The sequence below is a fragment of the Carettochelys insculpta genome, chromosome 2 (assembly GCF_033958435.1).
Source record: "Carettochelys insculpta isolate YL-2023 chromosome 2, ASM3395843v1, whole genome shotgun sequence".
NCBI classification, from domain to species: domain Eukaryota; kingdom Metazoa; phylum Chordata; order Testudines; family Carettochelyidae; genus Carettochelys; species Carettochelys insculpta.
Window position 1 is genome coordinate 164605304 of NC_134138.1, and position 25685 is coordinate 164630988.

Below are 25685 nucleotides of genomic sequence, written 5' to 3' on the forward strand. Positions count from 1 at the left end.
CAAAACCATCATCTGCAAAAAATAAGGACAGCTGGTGGAAATATTTAATCAGATAGCTACTTTGTCAGTTTCAATCCAGAGTGCAACATCCATTATAACACTAATGAACGAAACAGCTGAGATATGAAGTACTATTATGCACAAATATATTACACACATTTACTGGAATTCTGTCAATCTTGACCTCTTTATCGATGAGACACAATTAGCTTTTAGATTACTTACTGTGGGAGAGAAAGTCTGTATAACTATAAACATTCTTGATATGGACTCTGAGACACAGAAATCCACATATGACAAACTACAAATGATCCTTTTTGCATCAAAGAATTTGCAAATACTTCTAAACATGTGGCTACTAACGCTGCCACTTTGTGACCCAATTATGTAAACATTTACATACATGAGTAATTTTATGTAAATAGGTAGCATGACCAGGTGTATATAATCTAGGGAGAGCTCTAACAAGAGCAGTTCAATGAAGTGTATAGAGTTACTCCGATATGAGAGTGCAGGATTGCGTCCTTGATTAAAATTTTCCAAACACCTGAACTTTTGAAAGCAACCAAGTCTATCTAGAATTATGCATTTCTTTGTTACCCTACCAGCTGTTAGACAAGAGTTAAAAAAATCTCATCCTTCTAATGAATCTGGATTAATGAATTTGTCTAATCCATCTATATCATACACTGTATCTTAATTGTGCCCTTCTCATGCACTGTCACATAGCTTCTTCATGGCAAATGACAAAAATTACATCCCCCTTGCCCTGCTATGTAAACCCTAGATTCTGTCTACTGCAGTAATCTGAGGAAGTGGGAAATCTCATTACCTAGTACATTATTAGTCTTTAAGGTGCTACATGACTGCTTGGTAGTTATGGAAGAGTAATGTTAAAACCATATTTAAATGTGTGTTTCTGTCTCTTTTAATGCATTATTTTTTATGGCAATATGGAGGACAGACAGCACCAAAAGTGGACAGCCAGTTTTCTGTGGAACATTATATGAAAGCTTCCATTCTAAACGGACGCAGTACATGCGCTTCCATGCAGCATGCACGTGCATTTGTCAGGGATTAAAACTGGGCAAAAATGTAGAAAGGACAGGAGGACTAAATATTATTATTATTGTTTACATACTGTAATTACATTGCTGTTATAGTAATACAAATAAGAATATAAAATAACGGAAAGAAACTCCTAGGGGACCCTCCACTGTGTTGTAATACGTTCAGACAAAAGGCTGAGAAAAGTGTCTTACAGAAGCCTGAAGATATTTTTGTTTTAACTCAGTGGCACAATCACAGCTGTCTTTACTCCTGTTCCCCGGAGTCAGACAGTATAAATAATTTAAATGATGCATCAGTTACAGTGTTGCCCACTGCCTAATTTGACCCATGCTCGTACATAAACTAGCAGCAATTGAAACAAGATGGCATCTTGAGAGGCTGTGCCTATCAAATGGTTCCTTTGGTACTGATTCCATAATGGCATTCTTCAGGATTGGTGGCAGATTTTCTCCTTCACTTGGAATTCCCATAATTAACCATAAACTGGCTTCCATATTTTCTCTCACAAGTCAGAAAGTCCCTGGATCAGGATAGCATGAGGACACTGTTAACCATTAGCTCCTTTGTGACTGTGGGGAGAATTATTGGAAGAAGGAAGGCACTGCATTTTTGATCTCATGGTCAGCCTGCTGTTTCTTCTATCTAGAATGACAAATATGAATGCAGATGATCTGCTTTGTAAAATTAAAAGAAAAAGTACACTGCAGCAAAAGATATTAGTTCTGGGGTTGAGCTTGGAGGTAATTCGTCTTTGTAAAAGTTTTGAAGGTTCAACTGAGTGGATGTAAGGCCAGTATAAATAAGATCAGAAGAGGGAATCAGATCACTCTTCTGTTGCTGTCTAAAATTTTAAAGAAACATACAGACAGAAAACATTTTAGTCAAAACAGGTCAAAATTATTGAGCCACAGCATTGATTCTCCTCTTTGCTTTCGCAGTTTCCCAGAAGACTCTTTTACTTGTATTCTGAATTTACTAAAACTTTCAAGGTCTGGTCAAATTAATTCCAATCCCATGACCCCCATAATAATAGGGTGCTTTTTGCTGTTTTTCATACACATCAGCGTCAGTTGGCTTCTTTGCTAGAGTTAAATGTGTGTCGCAAAGCTTTGAAAAAAAATTCTCACCATTCGCAAAAACAGTGAAAAATCATGTTTATAAGAGTGAAACATCTGTCATGTTTACTTGACTATTGCATGTTTTCCAGTGTCCTAGGGCTGGGGTCTGAGAAGGTAAAATTTGCCTTTCATTATAGCATGCAGCCTATGACTCACTTCTATCTATACAAACACACACAGGTGTTACTTAAACCAGTAAAAGCTATGACACAGGCACAGTAAATTCTTGTCATGACTTCTTTCCTGATTCACAGTGAATGCAAACAATTCTTTAGATTTTCAAATTCATTTTGATAAGATTCTCATGAGGGCAGTAATAACTTTTGTATCCTCAACATTCTCACTACTACTGTTTAAACATGTTTCCAAAGTTGGCCCTCTTTTATTACATAGCTAAAGTATTTTACACCACACAGTGGCTGAGATGAAAAGTTACAGCTACACTGTATTACAGTATTTCACCGAAGGTCACCATGTAGTTTCTCTATTCTGAATCTGCTAGGTCTCAAATTGCTTTCCTTTATTGTCTAAATATTTTCAGAGTGAAGTCCGTTGTCTGTTCAAGGTCCCTGTCAAAGTCTTTCTGCTGTAGTTCAATTCCATTCATTTTGTTCTTGTGCTTATTTTGCTTCAGTATTACTTTACATTTGTCAACATTACATTTCATTTGGTGTGTGTCAGCCAATTTATAAAGCGGACCCTAATTCTTTCGAATTTTACCTGCTCTGTGCTTTGTGTTCTCCTCTCATACCACTATTGTGTCATCAACAAATTTACCTTCAGTGCTTTACAGCTGGTTCCTCTAGACAGGTAATTTACAGACTGAAATACAAGGACAGTTGGAGTCTGAATATTGATCCCTGAGGGCTGCCACTTACATTGCCCCACAACAAACTGAATTCACCTTGTTCTTTTTAACCAATTCTTTGTCTTTTGCTACCATGTATGGTTTCCTTGCTTTTTTCAGTCTGTATTCAGCCCATGCCGACATACCCATGCAAGCTGCACTCAAGTCAGGGCACGAAAAACAGCACTAAGTACTAAGGCTAGTACTCAGAGTACATACTGAAGGGATCTGAGCAGGTATGGACACAAGTATCTAGCCTGAACTGCTGTCTATGCTACACTGCTATTTTTAGTGCACTAGCTCAGGCAGAGTTAGTGCAGTTTCATCAATTCAACCTAGGAATCACACCACCCTGTTCAAATGTAGACATACTCAAAGGAACTCTCTGTTGACTGTACGTTAGATTTGGGCCACATTTTTTTTCCAATTATATCAACGTAAATCCAGACACTCCACTGAAGTTCACATACCGTATGGTCTCAAGATTTGTGAGTTTAACGTTTACAAATTAAATTATTCGTGAGCGGCTGCTTCCCCCAGCGCTCTGTGCCCTGCTTCCTGAGGGGTCCCGGGCAGGAGTGTTGGCAGTCGCTGCTTCCCCAGGGCTCCAGGCATGGAGTGTCGGCAGCCAACACTTCCCCAGGGCCCCAGGCAGGAGCACCGGCAGGCGCCGCTTCCAGAGGCAGGCAGCCACATTCATGAAATTCAACATTCATGAGGGTTCTCAACATGGAATCCTCATGAATGTTGAGACCTTACTGTATCTGTTCTAAGGCTATGTCTACACTAGGCCAGAATATCAGCCCAGTCAGGGTTGCTCTTTCAGGGTTTGATTTTGTATGTCTGGTAGGGATGAGCGAAATCAACCTGTCAGGAGTTGTGGTCAACCCCTGTATTCCTCATGAGATGCGAGGAGTAAGGGAAATCGAAGGGAGAAACTCTCCCTTCAGCCTTCTTCAGTAAGGATGGCCAAATATGGCAAGCGTAGATATGTCGATTCTAGCTACACAATTATGGAAGCTACAATTGCATATCTGCAGTCGACTTAGTTTGCCTTGTGTAGACATAGCCAACACTTACCTTGAAATAATTGAAAGCAGAATTTAGGTAGGACATTCTGCACTTGTGTAAATTTCTCTTGATTAAAGGCTTTCTTCTCAGCTGGAGCTATGGCCAGTTGGTCTCCCCAAAACTCCCCACCTGTACAGCAGTGGGATGTGGGGTGGGAATAGTTAGTACAAAAGAGTGGTCACACTGGGTTTGATCAATGGTCCACCTAGCCCAGTATACTAGCTTCTCGCAGTAGCCAGTGCCAGCTGCTTCAGAGGAAATGAACAGAACATGCAGTCAACAAGGTTACCTCTACACAGCAAAACTGGGCTTTTCCTGGGAAAAACCATGGAGCATCTACACACAAAATGCACTTTGTCAACAGTTTGTCTTCAAAACTCAGCATATCCGCCAGCAGCATTATACCTCTCCCCACTCAGGTATAAAGCCCCTCTTCACAAAACAGTTATGTAGATGCTCTGGGGACCTTTTGTCAACAGATATGGCTTCCAGTTCAAAAGGCAGCCCTGTTTGCAGAGCTTCTGGTCAACTGTTTTGTCAAGAGAGGGCTCAGGAGTCTGGCTGTTCTCTGTTGACATAGCAGGTTGCTCTTTCGATCTGCTTTTATGTGTAGATGCAATCTGTCAACAGACATTTTGCAGGGGAATCCCTTTTGACACTGACTTCTGTTGATGGAGGCTTCTCGTGTAGACATGGCCAAAGTGATCTGCACCCTGGTGGCCATACCAGCATTGTAGCAGTCAGATCTAGGGACACCCAGAGCATGAGAATACATCCCTGACAATCTTGGCTAATAGCCATTAATGGAGCTATCCTCCATGAACGTAACAAATTTTTTTTGACATTTTTTTTAACCTCATCAAAGGCTTTGTGAAGGCCTAAGTACACTGTATCCACTGGAAAAAACTTGCCCATGTAATCGTTGACTCCCGCAAAGAACTCTAATAGATTGGTGAAGCATGATTTCCCTTTATAAAAATTGTGTTGCATCTTCCACAACAAAGCATTTTCATTTTTGTGTCTGATTCTGTTCTTTATTACAGTTTCAACCAATTTGCCTGTTACTGGAGTTAGGCTTAATGGCCTATAATTGCCAGGATAGCCTTTGGAGTCTACTTTAAAAATTGGCGTTATATTAGCTATCCTCCAGCCATCTTTTATGGAAACTGATTTAAGTAATGGATTACATACCACAGTTTGTAGTGCTGCAATTTCATATTTGAGTTTCTTCAGTGTGTGTGGTTAAATGAATTGGGAATAAGGGAATTTCAAAGTGTGGCACTTATTTCAAAGCTGATGTCTGGAGACTAAAACCAGATAAATTCAAAGGAGAAATGAAACAGACATTTTTAATAGTGAGGGTGATTAACCAACAGGACAAACTTCTGCATCTTGAAGTCTACAGATCAAAACTGGGTGCCTTTCTGGAAGGTATGCTTTAGTGACACACAAGTTATTGGGCTTAATAAAGGATAACTATATGAAATTCTATGGCTTGTGATATACACAAGACAGAGCAGATGACTTAAATTCTATCACTCTATGAAAGATCCCAATGAAGTCCATGGGTGTTGCTAGCATTTGGTGCCTTTGAAAACCAGGCTCTCTTTATTTACTGGGTTTAGTTGGTCTTCAGTTGTATGGTTTCCCCTATGGTGCATATCATATCTGACGGCCAAACATACTTTAATGGAGTTAGTGTCAGAACACACTTGTGCTGACGAAACTGAGGCACAAAGAGGCAAAATGAGTTACCCAAACACAGGAAGTCCAAAAGGGTTGGGACCAGAAAACAGGTCTTCATTTAGAGTCCAGTGCCTTTACTATAAGGCCATCTTGCCACTCTCCTTACTATTGTGGAATAGGTCTTAAGATTTGGACAACTATCACCTTTTATTCTTCTTGTAAAAGTCAGCCAGAAGTAGCTAATTAGCTCATTTCCAGTCTTTCTAGTAAGATCCTGCAGGAATAAGTTTTTGGTCCTACGCTATTTAATGTTTTTGTCAATGACTTGGAAGGAAACAAACTCAGCACAGTTAAAATTTGCAAATGACACAAAAACTGGAGTCTGAAGAAGTGAGTCTGTCCCACGAAAGCTCACCAAGTAAATTATTTTGTTAATCTTGAAAGTGCTACTTGACTGCCTTTTTTGTTTTGATAGTATATGGACTAGTTCAGCTTTCTCTCTGTTACTAGGAAACTGAGTACAAGCAAACAATATGCATTTTAATAAGTCTGAATGGAAATGTATACATCTAGGAATAAAGACTATAGGTTGTACTTCTAGAATGGGGGATGGTGTTTCCGGGTTCAATGACTGTGAAAAAAAATGGGGGGTTGTGGGGGATAATCAGCTATACATGAGCTGGCAGCAAGATGCTGGAGCCAAAGGGCTGAGGCACTTCTTGGATACATAAACAGGAGAGTCTTGAGTAGGAATACAGAGGTCATTTTACATCTGTATTTAGCACTGGTGTTACCACAGTCTGGTTATGGTGTCCACAATTCAAGAAGGATATTGATAAATTGGAGGGGGTTCAGAGAAGAGCCATGAAAATAATTACAGGATAAGAAAATATGGCTTATAGCAAGGAAGGGGAGCATTTTATTTTGGTCAGGAGCCATTGACCCACAGAAAAATCAGTTGGGGGCCACATAAAATTGAGAAGGAATAACTCCCTCTCACACATAAACCTCACTGATGTGGCCCCTGACTGAGACACCTCACTCTCCAGTCCCACAGGCAGGGGGATGAAGGTGGGGACTGAGGTTCAGGGCTTCCTCCAGGCCAGATTAACTCTTCTGTGAGTCTGGGGTGGGACCAAATATGGAGGGTTTGGGCTTCAGTATGCAGGAGGTGGCTGCTAGAAGAAGGTATAAGGTCTGGGCAGGAGGGAATGTGCAAGAACACGCTGAGGATGGGGGCCCGGGGTGGGAGGGAGGGATGGAGGGCACAGGAACAGGCTGAGGGTGGGAGTTGGGCAGGAGGAGGGTGTGGGAGTAGGGACATCTGGGCAGGATGAGGATACAGAAGCAGGGGGACGTGCTTACCTCCAGGTGCTGCCACCACTGTCACCCTCCCCCGCTAGGAGAACAGCTTGGCTTTTCACCCCCACTCCCAGGCACACCCTGCCCCCCTGTTTGGAATTCCAGCCAATCAGAGTGGGCAGGGTAAGCCTCTGTCCAGGCAGTGTTGCACTGCTGTTCCCCCACCCAGGGAAGGGGGAGGGAGATTGGCTGCAGTGGTGGCACTCTTTCCTGACCCCTCCAGGCAGAGCCCTTGGGCTGGATCCAGCCCTGGCTGGCATGTCTCCAGCCCATGAAACTTGGGGCTCCACACCACGAGCTGGATGCTGGCTTATAGTGATAGACTCAAAGATCTCCATTTATTTAGTTTAATGAAGAGAAGACTAAGGTGACCTGATCACAGTTAATAAGTTCCTACATGGGGGAGAAATATTTGACAATTAAAATCTTCAAGCTCTGTCAATGTAGAACACAATCCAATGGCTGGAAATTGAAGCTAGACAAATTCAGACTGGAAATAAGGTGTAAATTTTTAACAGTGAATGAAATTAACCACTAGAACAAGAGGCATGGGGGATGCTCCATTACTGTCCATTTTAAAATAAAGATGGATGTTTTTCTAAAAATCTACAACCTTGGAGTTATTTTGGAGGGGGGCAGTTCTGCAGCTGTGTTACACAGGACAGTCAGACTAGATCACAATGGTGCCTCCTGGCTTTAGAATCTATGAATGTCTTTGATTTTATTGTCCTCTTTGTTTGTTTAATAGAGCTATATTTTAACTTACCCTTTAATCCCTGTCATTTCTAGGATTATCTTTATTCCCTTTGGCTCCCATGTGCTCAGTCTGCTGCTTCTGTTGTCCTTATCTGTTACCTAATATCCCAAACTGACTCCGTAGTCTTCTTTCCCTATTCTCACATTTCCACTGCAGGCTTTTGCCCACTGAGACCCTTCCCTTTTTATACAGTTAAAAAGCCCATCCAATGACATTGAGATGGGTTATGTTGGTGTTACTACAAAAGAAACACAGAGAAAGAAAGGCAATCAAAGCTGTTTTATATACAAGGTCTATCAGAGATGGGCTAACCTCAGGAAAGGTAAGGGTGTGTCAATGCAAAGGCAAATAGGACTGATGGTTTGAACAAACAACCCTTGGGAGATTTCCACTATCCAGAAATTTGTTGGGAAAAATACACCACCACGGAAACGTCACTTTTTATTTCATTAAGCGAAAGTGTGTGTTTTATACATGATATAGACATAATTATGTGGCCAATTTAGACTATTCACCAAAGTAAACGTCAGGATAGATTGAGTAAACTCAGGGTGAATCAAAGTGAATTGGCCATAAACTGAGTCTAGAAATACCAGGCAAATAAACCAAAATAATTAAACTAAGGCATAGGGCATAAACCTTCCTGCTGTTTGGGAGTGTGCAGGAAAAAAGGGGGAAAGGAGCCTCTTCTCTCCTTAGCAACACTGGGGCAGGGTTCTAATCCAGCAGGCAAAAGCTTTCCAAATGGGGGACACACCAACTACCGTCATGGCCCCATAGGTGGGCAGCCAAGTCCCATGACAATTCACTGCTTTTGTATCAAATAAAATATGTGGAAAATCTTGGCATCCCTGAGGTGCTGAGGGCCTGAAGGAAGGTTGGTGTGGGTCGAGTCTTTAGAGGGAAATACAGTAACTGGTGGTCTGTGCATGTTTAACCTCTATGCTGGACTTCAATACTCTATAAAATATCTGAAATACACACACACACACACACACACACAGAGAGAGAGAGAGACAGACAGACAAACAGACAGAGCGCTTTACTGGAGGAATTGAGGAGGCAGCAGAGTGCAGAAAGTGACTGACTGCGAAGCACAAGTTACTTAAGTCTGTTTAATCAAATGGCTCCTTTGGACAGATCAACAGAAATGGCTGGTAAATGAAATGCAGTACATAATAAACATGGATGTCAGCAAGTCATTTCGTACAGAACTACTAAGAAACCTTCCTGACGTTGGAGAAATATTTGTTTTATGACTAATCATACCACAAGATGGATAAACACTTGGCTCAAAGATAGGAAAGAATTATTCATGCTAACAATGTTACGTCTTATTGAAGAAATAATGCATCAAAAGGTGTAGTGCAGGACTTTTCAAAGTATAACTGAATTCTGAGCAATATTTTTGGTCATACAAGGTTGGGAGTTGTTCTGAATATGTAAAATGTATTTAAAAATTCAGATGCATGTGAAAATTTGGGACAACAAAATGCAAAATGGTAAAAGTTACCAACTTTCAGCACAAGTAAGTATTTTAACAGAAAATGACAACACAGTTAGGACAGCCACATGGCATGTGAAAGTGTACAAGATACTTGCAGATTATTGTTACTGATAATTTTCTGAGGAAAAACCATATACAACATGTTTTCTAAATTACTGGGTGCAAAATCCTCTACATCAGATTTGTTTTTATTTTATCATATCTTCTCTGTGTGCAAAATTTTCCGCAGAAGTCTATTCCACTCTGCTCTTTGTTTCATTACTCACTGAATCTCTTCCCTCCCTTTTCTTCTTGTTTTATTTCATTTACTATTACTATATCTTATGGACTCTTACATAAGTTATCACATTGCATTCCAATTACGGACATCCTGAGCTACCCCTGGAAAAGATTATCAGCTTTGAACTTTCATGTGTATTGTTTCTCACTCACCTGTGCGCACAAACTTTGCTCTGACCAATCTGAATCCCTTTTCCAGTGTTTTCTCCTAAAGGCACGGATAGGGGGGCCATTCCTTTATGGTTCAAGAAGAAATGATAACAATTAAGTATCTGTGCAGAATCATACATCATACCTTTTGAATAATGTACCCATTCGATCCCTGACTGCTTCGGATTACAGCAGCCACACAAATTCCCCTTACTTTTTGACGGAATTACATTCTCTGCCTGCAGGTGGCTCCAAATGATAATGGAAGAAGAAAGGCTTTGGATGACCTTGGTACCCAAACCACATTAACTAATACATAATTTCAGCTCTTAGTAACTTTATTCCCTGTGTATCTCGTACATTGAGAGTGGCACAAAATTTCTGCAGCAATCATGGCTGGTCTTGGTAGGCTCCTCAAAACTCTACCATCCTTAATAAATCAGAATAGGAGTATTGCCACCCTTAAAAGATAAAGAGAGAGAGAGAGGAGAGAAAATAGGGAAAATAATTTTAAAAAAGGGGAATCATGGTGTCTAAAATAAGGTATGTTTAGCTGTGTAAAAATCAGGGATATAGATAATCTTTGAATTTACATTTTCTGCTACAATTTTCACCACGTTGAATGCAAAGGACTGAAAGGAGGATCATGCCTTATTGTTTTATGGAACAGAACAAAATGGTACAATATTGCTGTCTGTTGAGTAAAAGCAATAACCATAAGTGTCAAACAAAGTGTTTCACCATTAGGCTTCAATGAATCCTAATCCTCTTGCCATATGCACTCCTGCATAAAGTGAAAAAAGACTCTGACCTTATATATATATATATATATATATATATATACACACACACACACACACGTTTTTTCTCAATGAACTTTGATTTTAAAGAAGTTTCTATGATTGTTTGCACTGGTCTATGTCAGAACTATCAGTCCTCCTAAATACTGTAATATGACAAAGATTGATGTGTTTGATTTTATTTTGAAGACCAAGGAAATTTAACCCAGATTCACTATGCCATAATTCTGTTCTACATATATGCTTACAAATGAGAAAGGATTAAGACAATGACTAACTTCAATATTATCCCAAACTCATCTGACTGGTGGTATTACTGAAGCTCACAACTATTAAGATTACAAGAGAATATAAATGCCATGCTTGGTCAGACCATGATCCATCTTTTCCAGTATGCCGTATTTTGTATCAGTGTTTCAGGGGAAGTATACTGAACAGAGCAATTATGGAGTGATCTCTGCCCACCCATGTTCCCCAGGATGCTTCTGGTAGTCAAAGGTTTAGTGTCACCTCAAGCATCGGGTTATACCCTGGACAATCTTGGTTATCAGCCATTGATAGACCTACCCTTCTTGAATTTATTTATTATTTTTGAACCCTGACCATCACAACATCCGTGGCAAAAAAGAACTAAAGAACGGAAATAAAGAACAGATTTGCTGTGCAGAAAAAGCACTTCCTCTTGTTTGTGTTAAACCTGCTGCCTACTAATTAAAACAGGAATAAGAAAAGCTGGACAAATTTGGAAAATTAAACAAGTAAGCAACAAATTAGTTTAAATCAATTGCAATAATCCAAGTAAAAACTGACAATTATTATCTTGTGAATGTAACAAACATCCTTGGATGATTATTCTACCCCTCTCCTCCATGGAAAAAAGCATCATTCATTTGGAAGAAAACAAAATGAGAAAGTTAAACTCAAACAAATTCAAACATGATCATTTGTAAGAATAATTCTTCACAGAGAGCATATATGCAAGCTCTTCAGAAGAGGGATCAGGGTTATACAGGCATTTGATTTTATACTTCTCCCAGTGTATCATCCTCTGATTGAAAGATATATATTTTGCAGTCATGTTGAGATCAGTTTAACATTGTTAATTATAACTTAATCCCATTGTAAGAAAAGAAGGTGGAAGATTGCCAGTTATTCAACAGTAAAAGCTGTCATTCTCCATAGTCATTTGCTTTATAATTAATTTTACAGATGTGTTCACAGTATTAGTTACAAAAAAGCACTGCCTTTAAAGCTAATCTTTAGAGTCAGTGGCAAAAATTAAAAGTCTGCTATTTCACCAGACTGAAATATAGACTGTTCATGCACATTCTCTTTTCAGCATATGCATGTAATTTTTGCTAATGTTACTGGCAGTAACACATGAGCATTCAAGGGGGAATAAAATCCATGAAGTATAATTAGTTTTACGATTTTGCTACTATAGTCTACTTTCATGTTTTAAAGAGATTTCACAACACTCAAAATTCTTGTTTCTGTACATTGGCAAACTAATTCACAGCTTGAAAGTGAAGTGCTAGATCTGTGAGCTGATAAGGAAAGAGATAAATTGGCCTTTCACAGCAGCATACTCTCGGCCTAATTCTGCTCTCACACCAAACGTAATTAGGAACAAGTTCTGGGCAGAATTTGCACATCTGCATTTAAAAGATGCAAGACAAAAAGACTTCTCTCTTAAATCAATGGGAGTTAGGCCCAGATATAATAGTCTTTCACTTCCACAGGGTATTACAGGTTTATCAAAGCTCATCTTATTATGACAAATGTGTACTCTAATCTGCATATGAAAAAGCTATGTGGTGAATAAAATGAATACTAGCCAGAAAACCTGTAGCTTTGGAAAACAAGGCATAACAAAAATTAAAAACACCATTCCTAGAAACCACAGATACAAGCAGTTAACATAACAAGTTCCCCTTTCCACCACTCCTCTCCTGTCCTAAAGCTCGTGAGAATAGAAAGAATCATTTGCAGTAAACTAGAGGGTTAACAGGTTTAGCTGTGTCAGACAGCAAGTTCCAAAGTCATACAGCGCGAGAGGAGAACACCCTGTCAAGGGAGCACCAACTTTAACATGCTACAGCTGTGGCAATATCACAGGCCGTTTCTACACAGGCCACTTTCTTTGAAAGTGGCATGGTAATACATGGCCCAAAATATTCTAATGAGGCATGGATGCAAATTCCCTGTGCCTCATTAGCACACGGTCACGTGATTTGGCATCCGGAAGACTGTTCTTCCGGACCCCAAAACGCCGTGTAGAAGCGCGGCCCCGGAGGAGCTTCTGGAAGGAAGTCCTTCTTCCGGAGGCCCTTTCTTCCTGAAAATTAGTGATCAGTGGGTTTCTGGTACAGTGTGCTACCGACCAGGCCAATTCTTGATTTGTACTGTAGTATCCAGGAAAATGTATCTCTTGCATGGAGTAATTGAGGCATAAGTTGATGGTGGGGTGCAGATTGTTAAAGTCTCTGTGGAATTCTTCTAGAGTCTCTATATCATTTCCTGGACACTACAGTACAAATCAAGGATGGCCTGATTGGTACCACACTGTACCAGAAACCCACTGATCGTTATACTTATCTACACCCTTCTAGCTTCCATCCTGCACACATAACATAACACATAACTAGATCCATTGTTTACAGTCAAGCCCTTAGGTACAAACGCATTTGCTCTGATCCAACTGACAGAGACCAAAAACTACAAGATCTCTACTAAATATTCATAAATTTGAATTACCCACCAGGAGAAATGAAAAGCAAATTGACAGGGCCAGACAAATACCCACAGACCAGCTACTCCAAGATAGGCCCCAAAAGGCCAAGAACAGAACACCACTGGTCATCACCTACATCTCCCAACTCAAACCACTGCAATGAATTATTAAAGACCTACAACCTATCCTTAATCAGGATGCCACACTCCAGAAGGCCCTGGGTGACAGGCCTGTTCTCTCCTACAGACAACCTCCCAACCTTATGAGGATTCTAACTTATAGCCACAGTCTATACTGCAGGAATACCAGTCCTGGGAATTTTCCTTGCAACAAAGCCCACTGCCAGCTTTGTCCACACATCTTTTCTGGCGATACCATCACTGGACCTAACTAGGTTATTCACAGAATCACGGGCACATTCTCATGTTCCTCAACTAACATCATATATGCCATCATGTGCCTACAATGCCCAGATGCTTTGTATATTGGACAGACTTCAAACTCTCTCAGACAAAGAGTTAATGGGCACAAAACAGACATCAAAACATTCCTGATCCACAAACCCGTTAGTCTACATTTTAATGGAGTAGGACATTCTGTTAATGACTTAAGAGTTTGCATCTTATTGAAGAAGAATTTTCAGTATGCTTTGGAAAGAGAAACTGCTGAACTCTCTTTCATATTCAAATTCGACACATTAACATGTGGTTTGAACTGGGATGCAAATTTTCTGGGACATTATAGGGGCTCTTTGGCATACTTAGCTTAATTTAATTCTTGACTTCTCCCCCACCACCACCCCTCTGCTCTCTGATTTGCTCACCTTGATAATTTTTTTCTGATTTGTCAACTTTGATTACTGTTTTTGGTTCTCTGTGCCTTAAAGATTGAGTCTGTTCTGGTATGGTTATGGTCTGAAGAAGTGGATCTGTCCCACGAAATCTCACCTAATAAATTATTTTGTTAGTCTTTAAAGTGCTACTCGACTGCTTTTTTGTTTTGATAGTATATAGACTAGCATGGCTCCCTCTGTTACTATAAATACTGGTGTAGATCTGGCTAAAGAGCAAGATATAGCAAGATAGTGAATTGTGTTCATGGTATTAAACTGAGAAGGGTGGCATCTACTAATAAAGGCAGAGAAGTTATACTAAATGGAGCAAGAAAAGTGGAATGGAGAAGGAAAAGATTAACCCTGGAAAGATGCAACATAACACAAATAATCCAGGTGAGAGACTGCCATGTTACTGGAAAAAAAATCAGAGAGAAATAATTCTGAGAAAACTATGGTCAACAAATTAAACATTAACAATTCGAACTCTGAAATGACAGCATAGAAGGGAAACGAAGTTCGGGTTGCACAGGACAAAGGACCAACAGTTTCTCTCTGTAAAGATCTCGTGTGACTATATGAACTTGAAATATGGCACTCAGTGATAGGCACCTCATTAGCCACAAAATATAGACATCTTGGAGGGAATTCGGAGACAAGGAAAAGAAATGATTTTGAGCCTGGAGGACTATCTTACAGGGAAGGATTAAACAAGTCAAATACGAATAGTTTTACTATGAAATGACTAATTGGGATATGTAACAAGAGGTTAAATACCTGAAGGCTGTAAATACTAGGAAGAGAGAGCAATTATTTAGTATTGTACAATGGAATATAATTTTGAGTAATGGGTTGAAGTTAAAAGAAAGAAAATGTGTAGATATCAGTGAAAGTTTTCTCAATTAGAGTATTTATTCAAGCTTCCAATCAAGCTCTTATATGCCTCCTTCACTTGATATCTGCCTGCATGTCTGGAATAATGTCCTGAAGAAAACAGCAGATATCACCACACTTTTAGTCACTTCAAATGATTACTGGACTGACACTATACTATAAATACCAGCAAATAGCATTTCTATTATAAAGGGGTGGGCTAGATGTCCACATGGGGCTTTTTCTTTTCTAACAGTTGAGATTGTCAATATCTATGATCATTATGGAATTAACAACAATCCATAAGGATTCTTATATACACATCATACTGAATGAAAGCCATAAATACTAACCAGGTGCTTGCTAGCACACCTCAGATAGTCAGAATGAAGCACCGACTGAAACCTACGTCAGTCTGATTTCCTCAGACTTGCACAATCACTTTTTGACACAGTGAGCACTCTCATTTTCATGTATTCAAAATTCAGTTGTTACTAAATAGCTACTAGAAACCTGAAGTTGAATGTTGGATCATAGGGTCAAATATCAAAGGGGCAGCCATGTTAGTCTGTATCCTCAAAAATAACAAGACGACGTGTGGCACCTTATAGACTACAAGGTTTTTTGGAGCATAAGTTTTCATGGTCATAGACCCAGTTCCTCAGATGCATTGGAATGGAGGTTCCAGGCAGGTCTAATTATACAGGCTCATGAAAAGAAAAGAGTACTAATCAAGAGGAAGGCCAGAGCTGATGAGGTTATTTCAGTCAGCTCTTCCAGCAGCTGATGTGGAGGTGTGAACACCTAGGGAAGAGAAACTGCTTCCATCATTATTTTTACAGATCATAGGGTGAAATTTTCAAAGGCCAAATTAGGGTTGGGGACCAACTATCACTGATAGTCTGAGGGAACTGGGTGTTCATCTCCCATGTCTGCTGTTGAAAAGCTCCCCCCCTCACATTCTGAAGCATGTGTCCAACTCTAAACAATACAGGGGTCCTAAAAAGGAAGACGTGTGTAAGGTGTAGGGGCAGTATCAGATAGTTCTGCTTTATATAGAGACATCTCTGTGAATAGGTCAAAGCCAAATGACTTTCAGATGGATTTTCCAAATTGATTTTCCTTTTCACACTATCCTATATCCAGTATCTCCCACAAGAGTCACCCTGAAAATAGGTCAGTGAAGACATGGCTTTACAGCTCAATTTACTTAATCATTAACTACTTAGGAGTCCGTGAAAGGTGACTCTCCATTCCCTTTCAGTGTAAATACCTCACAATACAAAAAAAGAGTCAGTACAAAATAAACAACAAAAGATGCACTTTCTCAGTCAGGATATCCCTCCATTGTCCTGATGAATAAATGAAAACCACCCTTCTCCAACCCTGTCTATATGCTCTACTGCATCCCATTCTTGAAAATCTAGCTAAATGTGTCAGCCATGCCCTGAATCATCACTCTCAGGTCCTGTACAGCAGTTTTAAACAAGATGCTTGGAAGTAACTTTATCCTCACTTTATCAGTGAGGAAACTGAGGCATCCCCAAGGTAATGCAGCAAGCTAGAAGCAGCATCAGGAATTGAAACCATGTCTCAGTTCAGAGCTTTGTCTACTAGGTCACAGTCTGAGCTTATGATGAATCCTGGGAGATGCAGCTTTCAGAATCAAATGCCCTTTATCGGGGCTGCTCTGACAATTAAGAGAGGGAATATCTAGTGCAGACACTCCTACTGATTTCAAATGCATTAGGAGCAAACAAAAAGAGGATGGGAACTCTCAGTGCACAAGACAAGTCCTATTGACTTCAGCAGTGTAAGGGTATCACAAAGTCGGCACTTTTGGGCTCAGAAGGCTAAACTAACATGCTGAGGGAGGAATCTCCTGCTGCAGTTCTGTGAGGAAAGAGAAGTACAAAACCGGACAATGAATTATGGTAATGGGAGACAAACTGAAAGGAGTTAACTTGTTTGGGTCTACCTGCTCAAATATGAGCACATACATTATTAACAGACACACAGACTGAGCAAATGTTAGACCCCAGAGAGAAGGTAAACACTGTTCAGCTATATGCAAACTAGGCATTAATAATGAGCTATGAGGACTACAGGCCTTCTGCTTAGTTCAATATTAATAGATGTGCCAGTGAAAGAAACAGTATCTCCCTTCTATTAAACAGGAAATTTTCAGAAACCCAACACCTTCCATATACCACATATTCATTGGTTGTGTACTCAGCAAAGCAGACAGAATTATATATTGCCCTTTATTTGAAAGGATACTGTTATCAGTTAAAAATATTATATCATCACGTCAGTATTACCAAAACACACAGATGCTCTACTCAGCAAGTTGCAAATCCTACCCCCATTGCACACCTCAAGTAAACCAGCTTCATGCATCATGTTTTCAGGGTGTGGATGGCCATTTCTTCTGCTTCAGGGCTACAGTAGCCCTTGAGGCTGATGCGCTTGTCTCCATGAAGTGGAGAAGCAAAATGGCCAGTAGGCCTGCTTAGTTGTGAATTTTACCATCTCTGACCATCCCCCTGCCTTTGGCACCCACTCCAGTGCAGGGAGCCAAATGTGGAGACCTCCCTCCCCCATATATAACCTGGATCCATGCTTTCTGCCGCAGCCTGGAACTTCTGTCCCCACACCTGGAAATGCAAAATTTGCCCCTAATGTTGTAGCAATTCATGATATTCCATATTTCTCTTTTTTTAATTATTATTCGTTACTAATAAGGGAGAGGAAAGGATGCTACTTACTAACCTTCTGCTTTGATGACCATAATGTTTTGCTCCAGGTCAATTGAGGGGTGTACCAGACACAGTCTAGGTTCCTGCTTCTGACTGATGCAAACTCCATTCTGATTCACAACCATCCAGTTTCGGTCATAGAGCAATCCTTGGTTTCCTACAGGCCACTCTGAAACCTGGCACAGAAACAGAAAAAAAAAAAGGGGAAAGAAAATGCTGCATCAATTATTCAGTAAAGCTCTTTAGCTGTACTGGTGGAAAGAAACTGCACAAAAAAGGAAAGGGAAAAGAAAGTTTCCCTTAGTGAAATCCTTTGAAACTGAAATAGGAAAACTCTTGTATGCATCAATGTCAGCCTTGTTAACAGAAGCTTTAATTATCAAATCAAAGATAAAAATATCTACAACGAGGCACAAGATCTAAAGGGCATTTTATTACTCTTGATTCTTACACATCACCAGTATTTTCAACACTGTGATTAACAAGTGGCGCTGCGAGAAGATGGTGAGTATCTTTTGGGAAATATGGTAGAAAATGTTCTCTGCAATATTGTTGATCATTTTACAAATCTCACAATTCCGTTTTTTCACTTCCAAACATAGGGCATTTTTAAAAAATTGCCTCTGAGTGCAAAAGTTGTTTTTTTAAAGAAAAAATTGAAATTAAAATGCTTAAGATTTTTTTCTCAAATAAAACCCTAAATTTTCCTGTGAAACTGGAACTACTTTATGAAATCAAAGTAAAATGAGACAACCTCTGTTTAAGGTACCCATGTAGTTCAGCGGGCAGTAATTTGCACAGCTCTGCTCCCTCCAAATGGCTGCATTCTATTCTGCTATCATATTTCAGAGCTTTTGTAACACAGGTTGAACCTCTCTCATTGGCACCCTTGGAACCTGATGGGTGCCAGACAAAGAATTTGCAGGATCATGGGAGGTCAATATTGTCTAGCACATTACCAACACTTCCCGCTGCTTACTGAGCTCTTAAAAGACATTTGGGGTAAATTACAGCTAAATAATAGGACAGAACACTAAGAGCCACAACTGGTGGCTGTAAACAAACTTTTTGGGACTATGGGAAACTTTGCCACATCAATGATAAGTGATCGTCTGGCTAACTAAAATCATAACCATTCTCAGAGAGTAGTTATTAATGGTTCACAGTCATACTGGAAGGATATAACACATGGGGTTCTACAGGGATCTGTTTTGGGACCGGTTCTATTCAATATCCTCATCAATGACTTACATATTGGCATAGAGAGTATACTTATTAAGTTTACAGATGATGCCGAGATGGGAGGGGTTGCAACTGCTTTGGAGGATAGGGTCAGAATTCAAAATGATCTGGACAAACTGGAGAACTGGTCTGAGGCAAACAAGCTGAAGTTTAATAAGGACAAATGCAAAGTACTCCACTTAGGAAATAAAGAGAAGTTACTCACCGTAGTAACGGTGGTTCTTCGAGATGTGTCCCCGTGGGTGCTCCACCATAGGTGACGGCTTGGCCGGCGCCGCAGATCGGATCTTCCAAGCAGTTTCTGCCGGACCGCGCATGCGCCGGTACGCGCCGCTCCCTGGCGCGCTCCTGGCCATGTGCGCGATCCGGTCCCCGCCAGTTCCTCGACCAACCGCCTCGGTTGCCCCTGCAAAACACTAACAGAGATCCGAAGCGGGGAGGATGGGCGGGAAGTGGAGCACCCACGGGGACACATCTCGAAGAACCACCGTTACTACGGTGAGTAACTTCTCTTTCTTCTTCGAGTGTCCCCGTGGGTGCTCCACCATAGGTGACTACCCAGCAGTAACCCAGATAGGTGGTGGGTAATCGGATTATGTGCAGCTGGTCCCCGAGAGGACCGCTGCAGAGAGACGGGTATCCTCTTGGAATACCCTGTGAAGGGCGTAATGTTTGGCGAACGTGTCGTAGGATGACCAGGTCGCCGCTCTGCAAATGTCTTTCAATGCAACGCCCTTGAAAAAGGCTGTTGATGCTGCCACCGCCCTGGTGGAATGAGCCCTGGGAGTGGCCGACAAAGGAGTCTTTCTGAGCTCGTAGCACATTTTTATGCAGGATACAATGTGCTTTGAGATTCTCTGCGATGAGAGACCTTCTCCTTTAGATTTGGGAGCGAGGGAGACCAAGAGTCTATCCGATTTTCGGAAGGACTTGGTCCTGTCTACGTAGAAGGCTAGCGCCCTCCTCACATCCAGGAGGTGTAGGCGCGCCTCTTCGCTGGAGTTATGAGGCTTTGGATAGAACGAGGGTAGAACAATAGGTTCATTGATGTGAAACTCGGAAGAAACTTTGGGAACAAAGGCTGGATGCAGCCGTATGGTTACCGCCTCCTTGGAAAAGACAGTGCAGGGTGGCGTTGCCATGACTGCCGCAAGCTCGCTCACCCGACGGGCTGACGTAATTGCAAGAAGAAAGGTCGTCTTTACTGTAAGGAGGCGAAGGGGAACCGTGGCCAAAGGCTCGAACGGTGGTCCCATGAGTGTGGTAAGCACCAGGTCCAAGCTCCACGAAGGTGGAATCGGTTTCCGAGGGGGGTATAGGTTTACCAACCCTTTGAGGAACCTGGTAACCATAGGGTGGGCGAACACCGTGTGCCCTCCCTCCTCATGTCTGAACGCCGAGATGGCGGCCAGGTGGACCTTTAACGAGGATAGCGAGAGTCCTGCTCTCTTGAGGTCCAGTAAATACTCTAGAATTGTAGGTATAGGCACCGAAAGGGGGGCCAGCTGCTTGGTAGAACACCAAGCCATGAAGCGAGTCCATTTTTGTTTGTAGGTTTTCCTAGTGGAAGTCCTCCTGCTACTTTCTAGGACTTGCTGTACTTCCACTGTGCATGTGCTCTCTAGGGAGCTGAGCCATGGATTAGCCACGCTTGCAGTCGCAGGCTTTGGGGGTGCGGATGCACTATGGACCCCTGGGCTTGCGTGAGCAGGTCCGGCGCCACCGGAAGAGGCATCGGTGGGCGGTCCGACAGGCGCAGGAGTAGGGGGAACCATGGTTGGCGATCCCATGTTGGGACTATCAGGATCATCCGAGCCTTGTCTCTCCTGGCTTTTTGCAGAACCTTGTGGATCAGCACTGCGGGGGGGAACGCGTAAAGCAGGGGGCCTCCCCACGGGATCGCGAACGCGTCCCCCAGGGACCCCCGGCCCAGCCCTGCTCTGGAGGAGAATCGTAGGCACTGTTTGTTGTGCTGAGTGGCAAACAGATCTATTTGGGGAAACCCCCATGCGTGGAAAATAGGCCGTAGTAGATCGGGACGGATCTGCCACTCGTGGGTGAGCGCAAAACGTCTGCTCAACTGGTCTGCCTTCACGTTGTGCGTGCCCGGCAAGTAGGAGGCTCTCAGGATTATATCGTGGGCGATGCACCAGTTCCATAGGCGGATTGCTTCCGCGCATAAGGTACGGGATCGAGCTCCTCCTTGCCTGTTTATGTAAAACATGGTGGAGGTATTGTCTGTACTGATCCCGACGACTTTGCCTTGTATACGGTCTCGAAAGTGTTTGCAGGCGTTGAACACTGCTCTGAGCTCTAAAACATTGATATGCAGAGACTGTTCCGTGGGTGACCACAGTCCTTGAGCCACCTCTTCGCCCATGTGCGCTCCCCACCCTATGAGGGAGGCATCCGTAGTGAGGAAAACCGATATTTGCGGCTGATGGAAGGGTACCCCTGTTAGCAAGTTCCCGGGGTTTACCCACCATTGCAGGGATTCGCGCACCCCAGGTGGGGGCGACACCACCCTGTGAACGGTGTGTACTGCCGGCTTGTATACACTTGCCAGCCAATGTTGCATGCCGCGCATGTGCAACCTGGCGTTCTGTACCACAAACGTAGCCGCTGCCATGTGGCCCAGCAGCTGCAAGCACGTCAAGACCGGCACCGTAGGGCTGAAGGTGATGACCTGCACGAGGGAACCGATGGCTCGAAAGCGAGCCTCTGGAAGGTATACTCTCGCCGAGACTGAGTTTATGCGAGCCCCTATGAACTCTATGTCCTGTGAGGGGTCTATCTTTGATTTTGCCATATTGATAACCAGGCCAAGTGCGGAGAACGTGTTTGCTGTGACGCGTATCATGCGGAGAACCTCCCTTTTCGAGGTCCCTTTGAGCAGGCAGTCGTCCAGATACGGGAAAATAAACACCCCCTGTCTGTGCAGGTAGGCTGACACCACTGCCAAGGTCTTGGTGAAGACTCTGGGGGCCGAGGAAAGGCCAAACGGCAGGACCTTGTATTGGAAGTGTTCGTTGCCCACCATGAACCGGAGAAAACGTCGGTGAGCCGGATGAATGGTTATGTGGAAGTACGCGTCTTGTAGATCGAGGGCTGCGAACCAGTCTCCATCGTCCAGTGCTGTAAGGATGGAGGCAATAGTGATCATCCGAAAACGTTGCTTGCGCAGATACCTGTTGAGGCCACGAAGGTCTAAGATGGGCCTCCAGCCTCCTGTTTTTTTCTCCGTCAGGAAATACCGAGAGTAGAACCCTTTCCCTTGCAGTTGCTCCGGCACCTTTTCCACCGCCCCTATGAACTCTAGGTGGGCCACCTCCTGCCTGAGCCTGGCTACATGGGAGGCCTCCTGGGGGTGGGGCTTGGGCGGGGGTCGCGGCGGCGGGAGCGACTGGAAGGGGATGGCGTACCCCGTGGCTATGATCTCCAGCACCCATTTGTCTGTGGTGATCCTTTGCCACTGGTCGTAGAATGGTCGGAGGCGATGGTGAAAAAGTCGTTTCGGATGATCTTGTGCAATGGTGGTGATGGCGCAGCCCTGGATTTGTATGTCAAACTTGTGGCCTTTGGCCCCGCCCCGAGGACGTACGGCCCTGTTGTGAGCGTCGCCTGGGGGTTCTGTACTGCTGGTGCTGCTGATGCCGCCCTTGCTCGTAACCCCTGTGATACTGGGGGCGCTGTTGCTGGTATTGGTACCGCCTTTGCTGTGGGTAGTACCTTTTCTTTGAGTATGGAGGGGTGTAAATCCCCAGGGTCCTGAGTGTGGCTCTTGAGTCTTTACTGGAATGAAGGACCGAGTCAGTTGATTCAGCAAACAGCTTCTGCAAGTCGAAGGGAAGGTCGATTATCTTCGCCTGCAGATCTCTCGGTATGCCCGAGGTCTGGAGCCAGGACTCCCGTCGCATCACCACTGCAGTTGCTGTGGAACGTGCTGCCGTGTCCGCAACGTCCAAAGCAATCTGAACTTCCATCCTCGCAGCCGCGTAGCCCTCTTGCACTATGGCCTTGAGGACCGGCTTTTTGTCCTCTGGAAGCGAGTCCATGAGGGAAGTTAATCTGGCATAGTTGTCGAAATTATGGTTCGCCAAGTGCGCTGCATAATTTGCCATTCGCAAGGTTAAAGTGGAGGAGGAGTAGACCTTTCTGCCGAACAGCTCTAGCTTCTTGGCATCTCTGTCCATTCCCCCTGTTTTAAATTGAGATGTTTTTAATCTTTGCTGCGAGGACTCCACCACCAAGGAGTTTGGCTGGGGGTGGCTAAACAAGAACTCCATGCCCTTCGCCGGCACGAAGTATTTCTTATCCGCTCTCTTTTGGACAGGCGGAATAGTTGCCGGGGTCTGCCATATGGTAGTGGCGGACTCCAAGATCGCTTCATCAAGCGGGATTGCTACTCTGGAGGAGGCCGGGGAGCTCAAATTTTTAAGGAGCTTATGATGTTTCTCTTGCACTTGTGCTGTCTGGATGCCTTGCGTGAAAGCTACCCTCTTAAACAGCTCCTGAAACTGTTTGAGATCGTCCTTGGGATGGACGTCCCCTAAGGCCGTGGCCTCATCCGGGGAGGAAAACGAGGAACCGCTGGGGTACATTTCTTTGGACCCTTCCGGTTCTTGATGGTGATGGTGCGCCCTCTCGCTGGAGGTTTGCGAGGGAAAATCTCGTGGGTCCACGGCCAGCCCCCCCTGGGATGCTTGAGTCTCCGTCCCCGATCGCGATTGCCCTCGGGGGTACGAGGTAATATGTGGGGATCTCCCCCTGGTAGATTGCCGATGGTGTCCATGCCCCGCGTGGAAGGGACGACCATGGTAGTATAGGCACTGTTCCTGGGAAGGTGACCTTGACCATTCCCTTTGCACGTACCCTGTGTGTCTGGGAGAGGGGGATTGTCGAGACACTGGAGAGAGCGATTTTGCATAATAGTCCAGCGATTCAAATCCCAGGAAGGGCGAGGGGGGTGCCAGCCATGGGGAGGCTGATTGCAGGAAAGGAGAAGGGGGCTCCGGGTAGGCTAGGGGGGGCCCCTGCCTTCTGGTTGGAGTCTGCAACATGAGCGGAGGGCTGTGAGAGAAGAGCTCCACAGCCCTGTCTGGAGAGGGGCTGCAATGCCTCCTCTTGTGTGCAGCCTTCCCCCTCCCTTGAGGAGGTAACTCCGCCCCCTGATGGGCGGGGGATCCCGGCCCCGTCGGCACCGTGCTAGGCACGCTCGAGGGCGGTGCCACACGTGCGGAGTCCTTGTGCGCCTGCAGGCTACGTGCCTGCGCTCCCTGCACCGCCGGTTCCCCGGGGATCGGTGCCGCTGTCTGCGGTGCCGCTGGTACCGGCGCTTGCTTAGCCGCCGCCCTGCCTGCGGTGCGGGGCGGCTGGCTGATCATCGGAGGCTGAGCCGCTTCCACGTGGCTCTCCGTGCCGCCGCCGATCAGCTGTTGCTGCGGCTGGGGGCTGCTCGCTCCTCCCGTCCCGCTCACTGTTACTGCCGGCAGGGATCGGGTTGGAGAAACTTTCCTCCGTTTTTGCGCAGATGGAGTGAGGGAGGCAGCTTTCCTTCTAAGGGCCCCGGAGGGTCCCTCCTGCTGCGGCCGCTCCGGCACGTCTGGCTGGAGGGCCTTGTCAAGAAGCAGCAGTTTAATTCTCATCTCCCTGTCTCTCCGTGCTCTGGTCGTTAACTTTGCACAGAAGGCGCATTTTTTTTTGTGCCACATGGGACTCCCCCAGGCACCTTATGCATAGACTGTGCCCATCGGACACTGGCATCGCCTCTCGGCAGGACTCACATTTTTTAAAGCCTGAGGCGGACATTGTTGGTGAGTCTTTGAGTTTGCTTGTGGGTACTTAGCACTTCTTTGTGCTGTTTCCCCGTCCGATGGCCTGCCTCCGCAGGAGGGCTGATGGCCCTAGCTCCCGGCCTCCGGCGCTGGTTACTGGGACTGGCTTGAGCTGTCCCTCCGTAGCTTGTTTGTTTTTTTTTTTTTTTTTTTGCAAAATAACAACCGGTTACTTATGGTATCCTAAGAACTGAAAAACTTTAAAGAGAAAAACAAATAAAGTCGTTGAATACGCTATGTGGCTTTAGCCTAGTCGGATTCCGTCTGCAGCCGACGGCGGTTGAGAGGAACTGGCGGGGACCGGATCGCGCACATGGCCAGGAGCGCGCCAGGGAGCGGCGCGTACCGGCGCATGCGCGGTCCGGCAGAAACTGCTTGGAAGATCCGATCTGCGGCGCCGGCCAAGCCGTCACCTATGGTGGAGCACCCACGGGGACACTCGAAGAAGAACAGTCAGTTTCATACATTCAGAATGGGATGTGACTGTCCAGGAGGGAGTACTGCAGAAAGGGATTCAGGGGTCAATGTGGACTATAAGCCAAATGAGTCAACAGTGTGACGCAGTTGCAAAAAAATCAAACATGATTCTGGGACGCATTAACAGCAGTGTAGTGAGCAAGACATGGGAAGTCATTCTTCTGCTCTACTCTGCACTAATTAGGACACAATTGGAGTATTGTGTCCAGTTCTGGGCACCACATTTCAAGAAAGATGTGGAGAAATTGGAGAAGGTCAGAGAAGAGCAACAAGAATGATTAAAGGT

At 44.0% G+C, this 25685-nt stretch overlaps 1 protein-coding gene across 3 annotated transcripts in view; it reads right to left on the reverse strand.

The window, feature by feature from the left end:
* The window catches only part of MOCOS (molybdenum cofactor sulfurase), a 373921-nt gene that overhangs the window by 24169 nt on the left and 324067 nt on the right, over positions 1 to 25685 (reverse strand). For all 3 annotated transcript variants that reach the window (XM_074987969.1, XM_074987970.1, XM_074987971.1), the window contains 2 exons: positions 17860 to 18022; positions 9852 to 9933 (listed from right to left, as the gene is read on the reverse strand). In XM_074987969.1, the coding sequence (XP_074844070.1) occupies positions 9852 to 9933; positions 17860 to 18022 (245 nt within the window). The remainder of the gene's footprint in view (positions 1 to 9851; positions 9934 to 17859; positions 18023 to 25685) is intronic.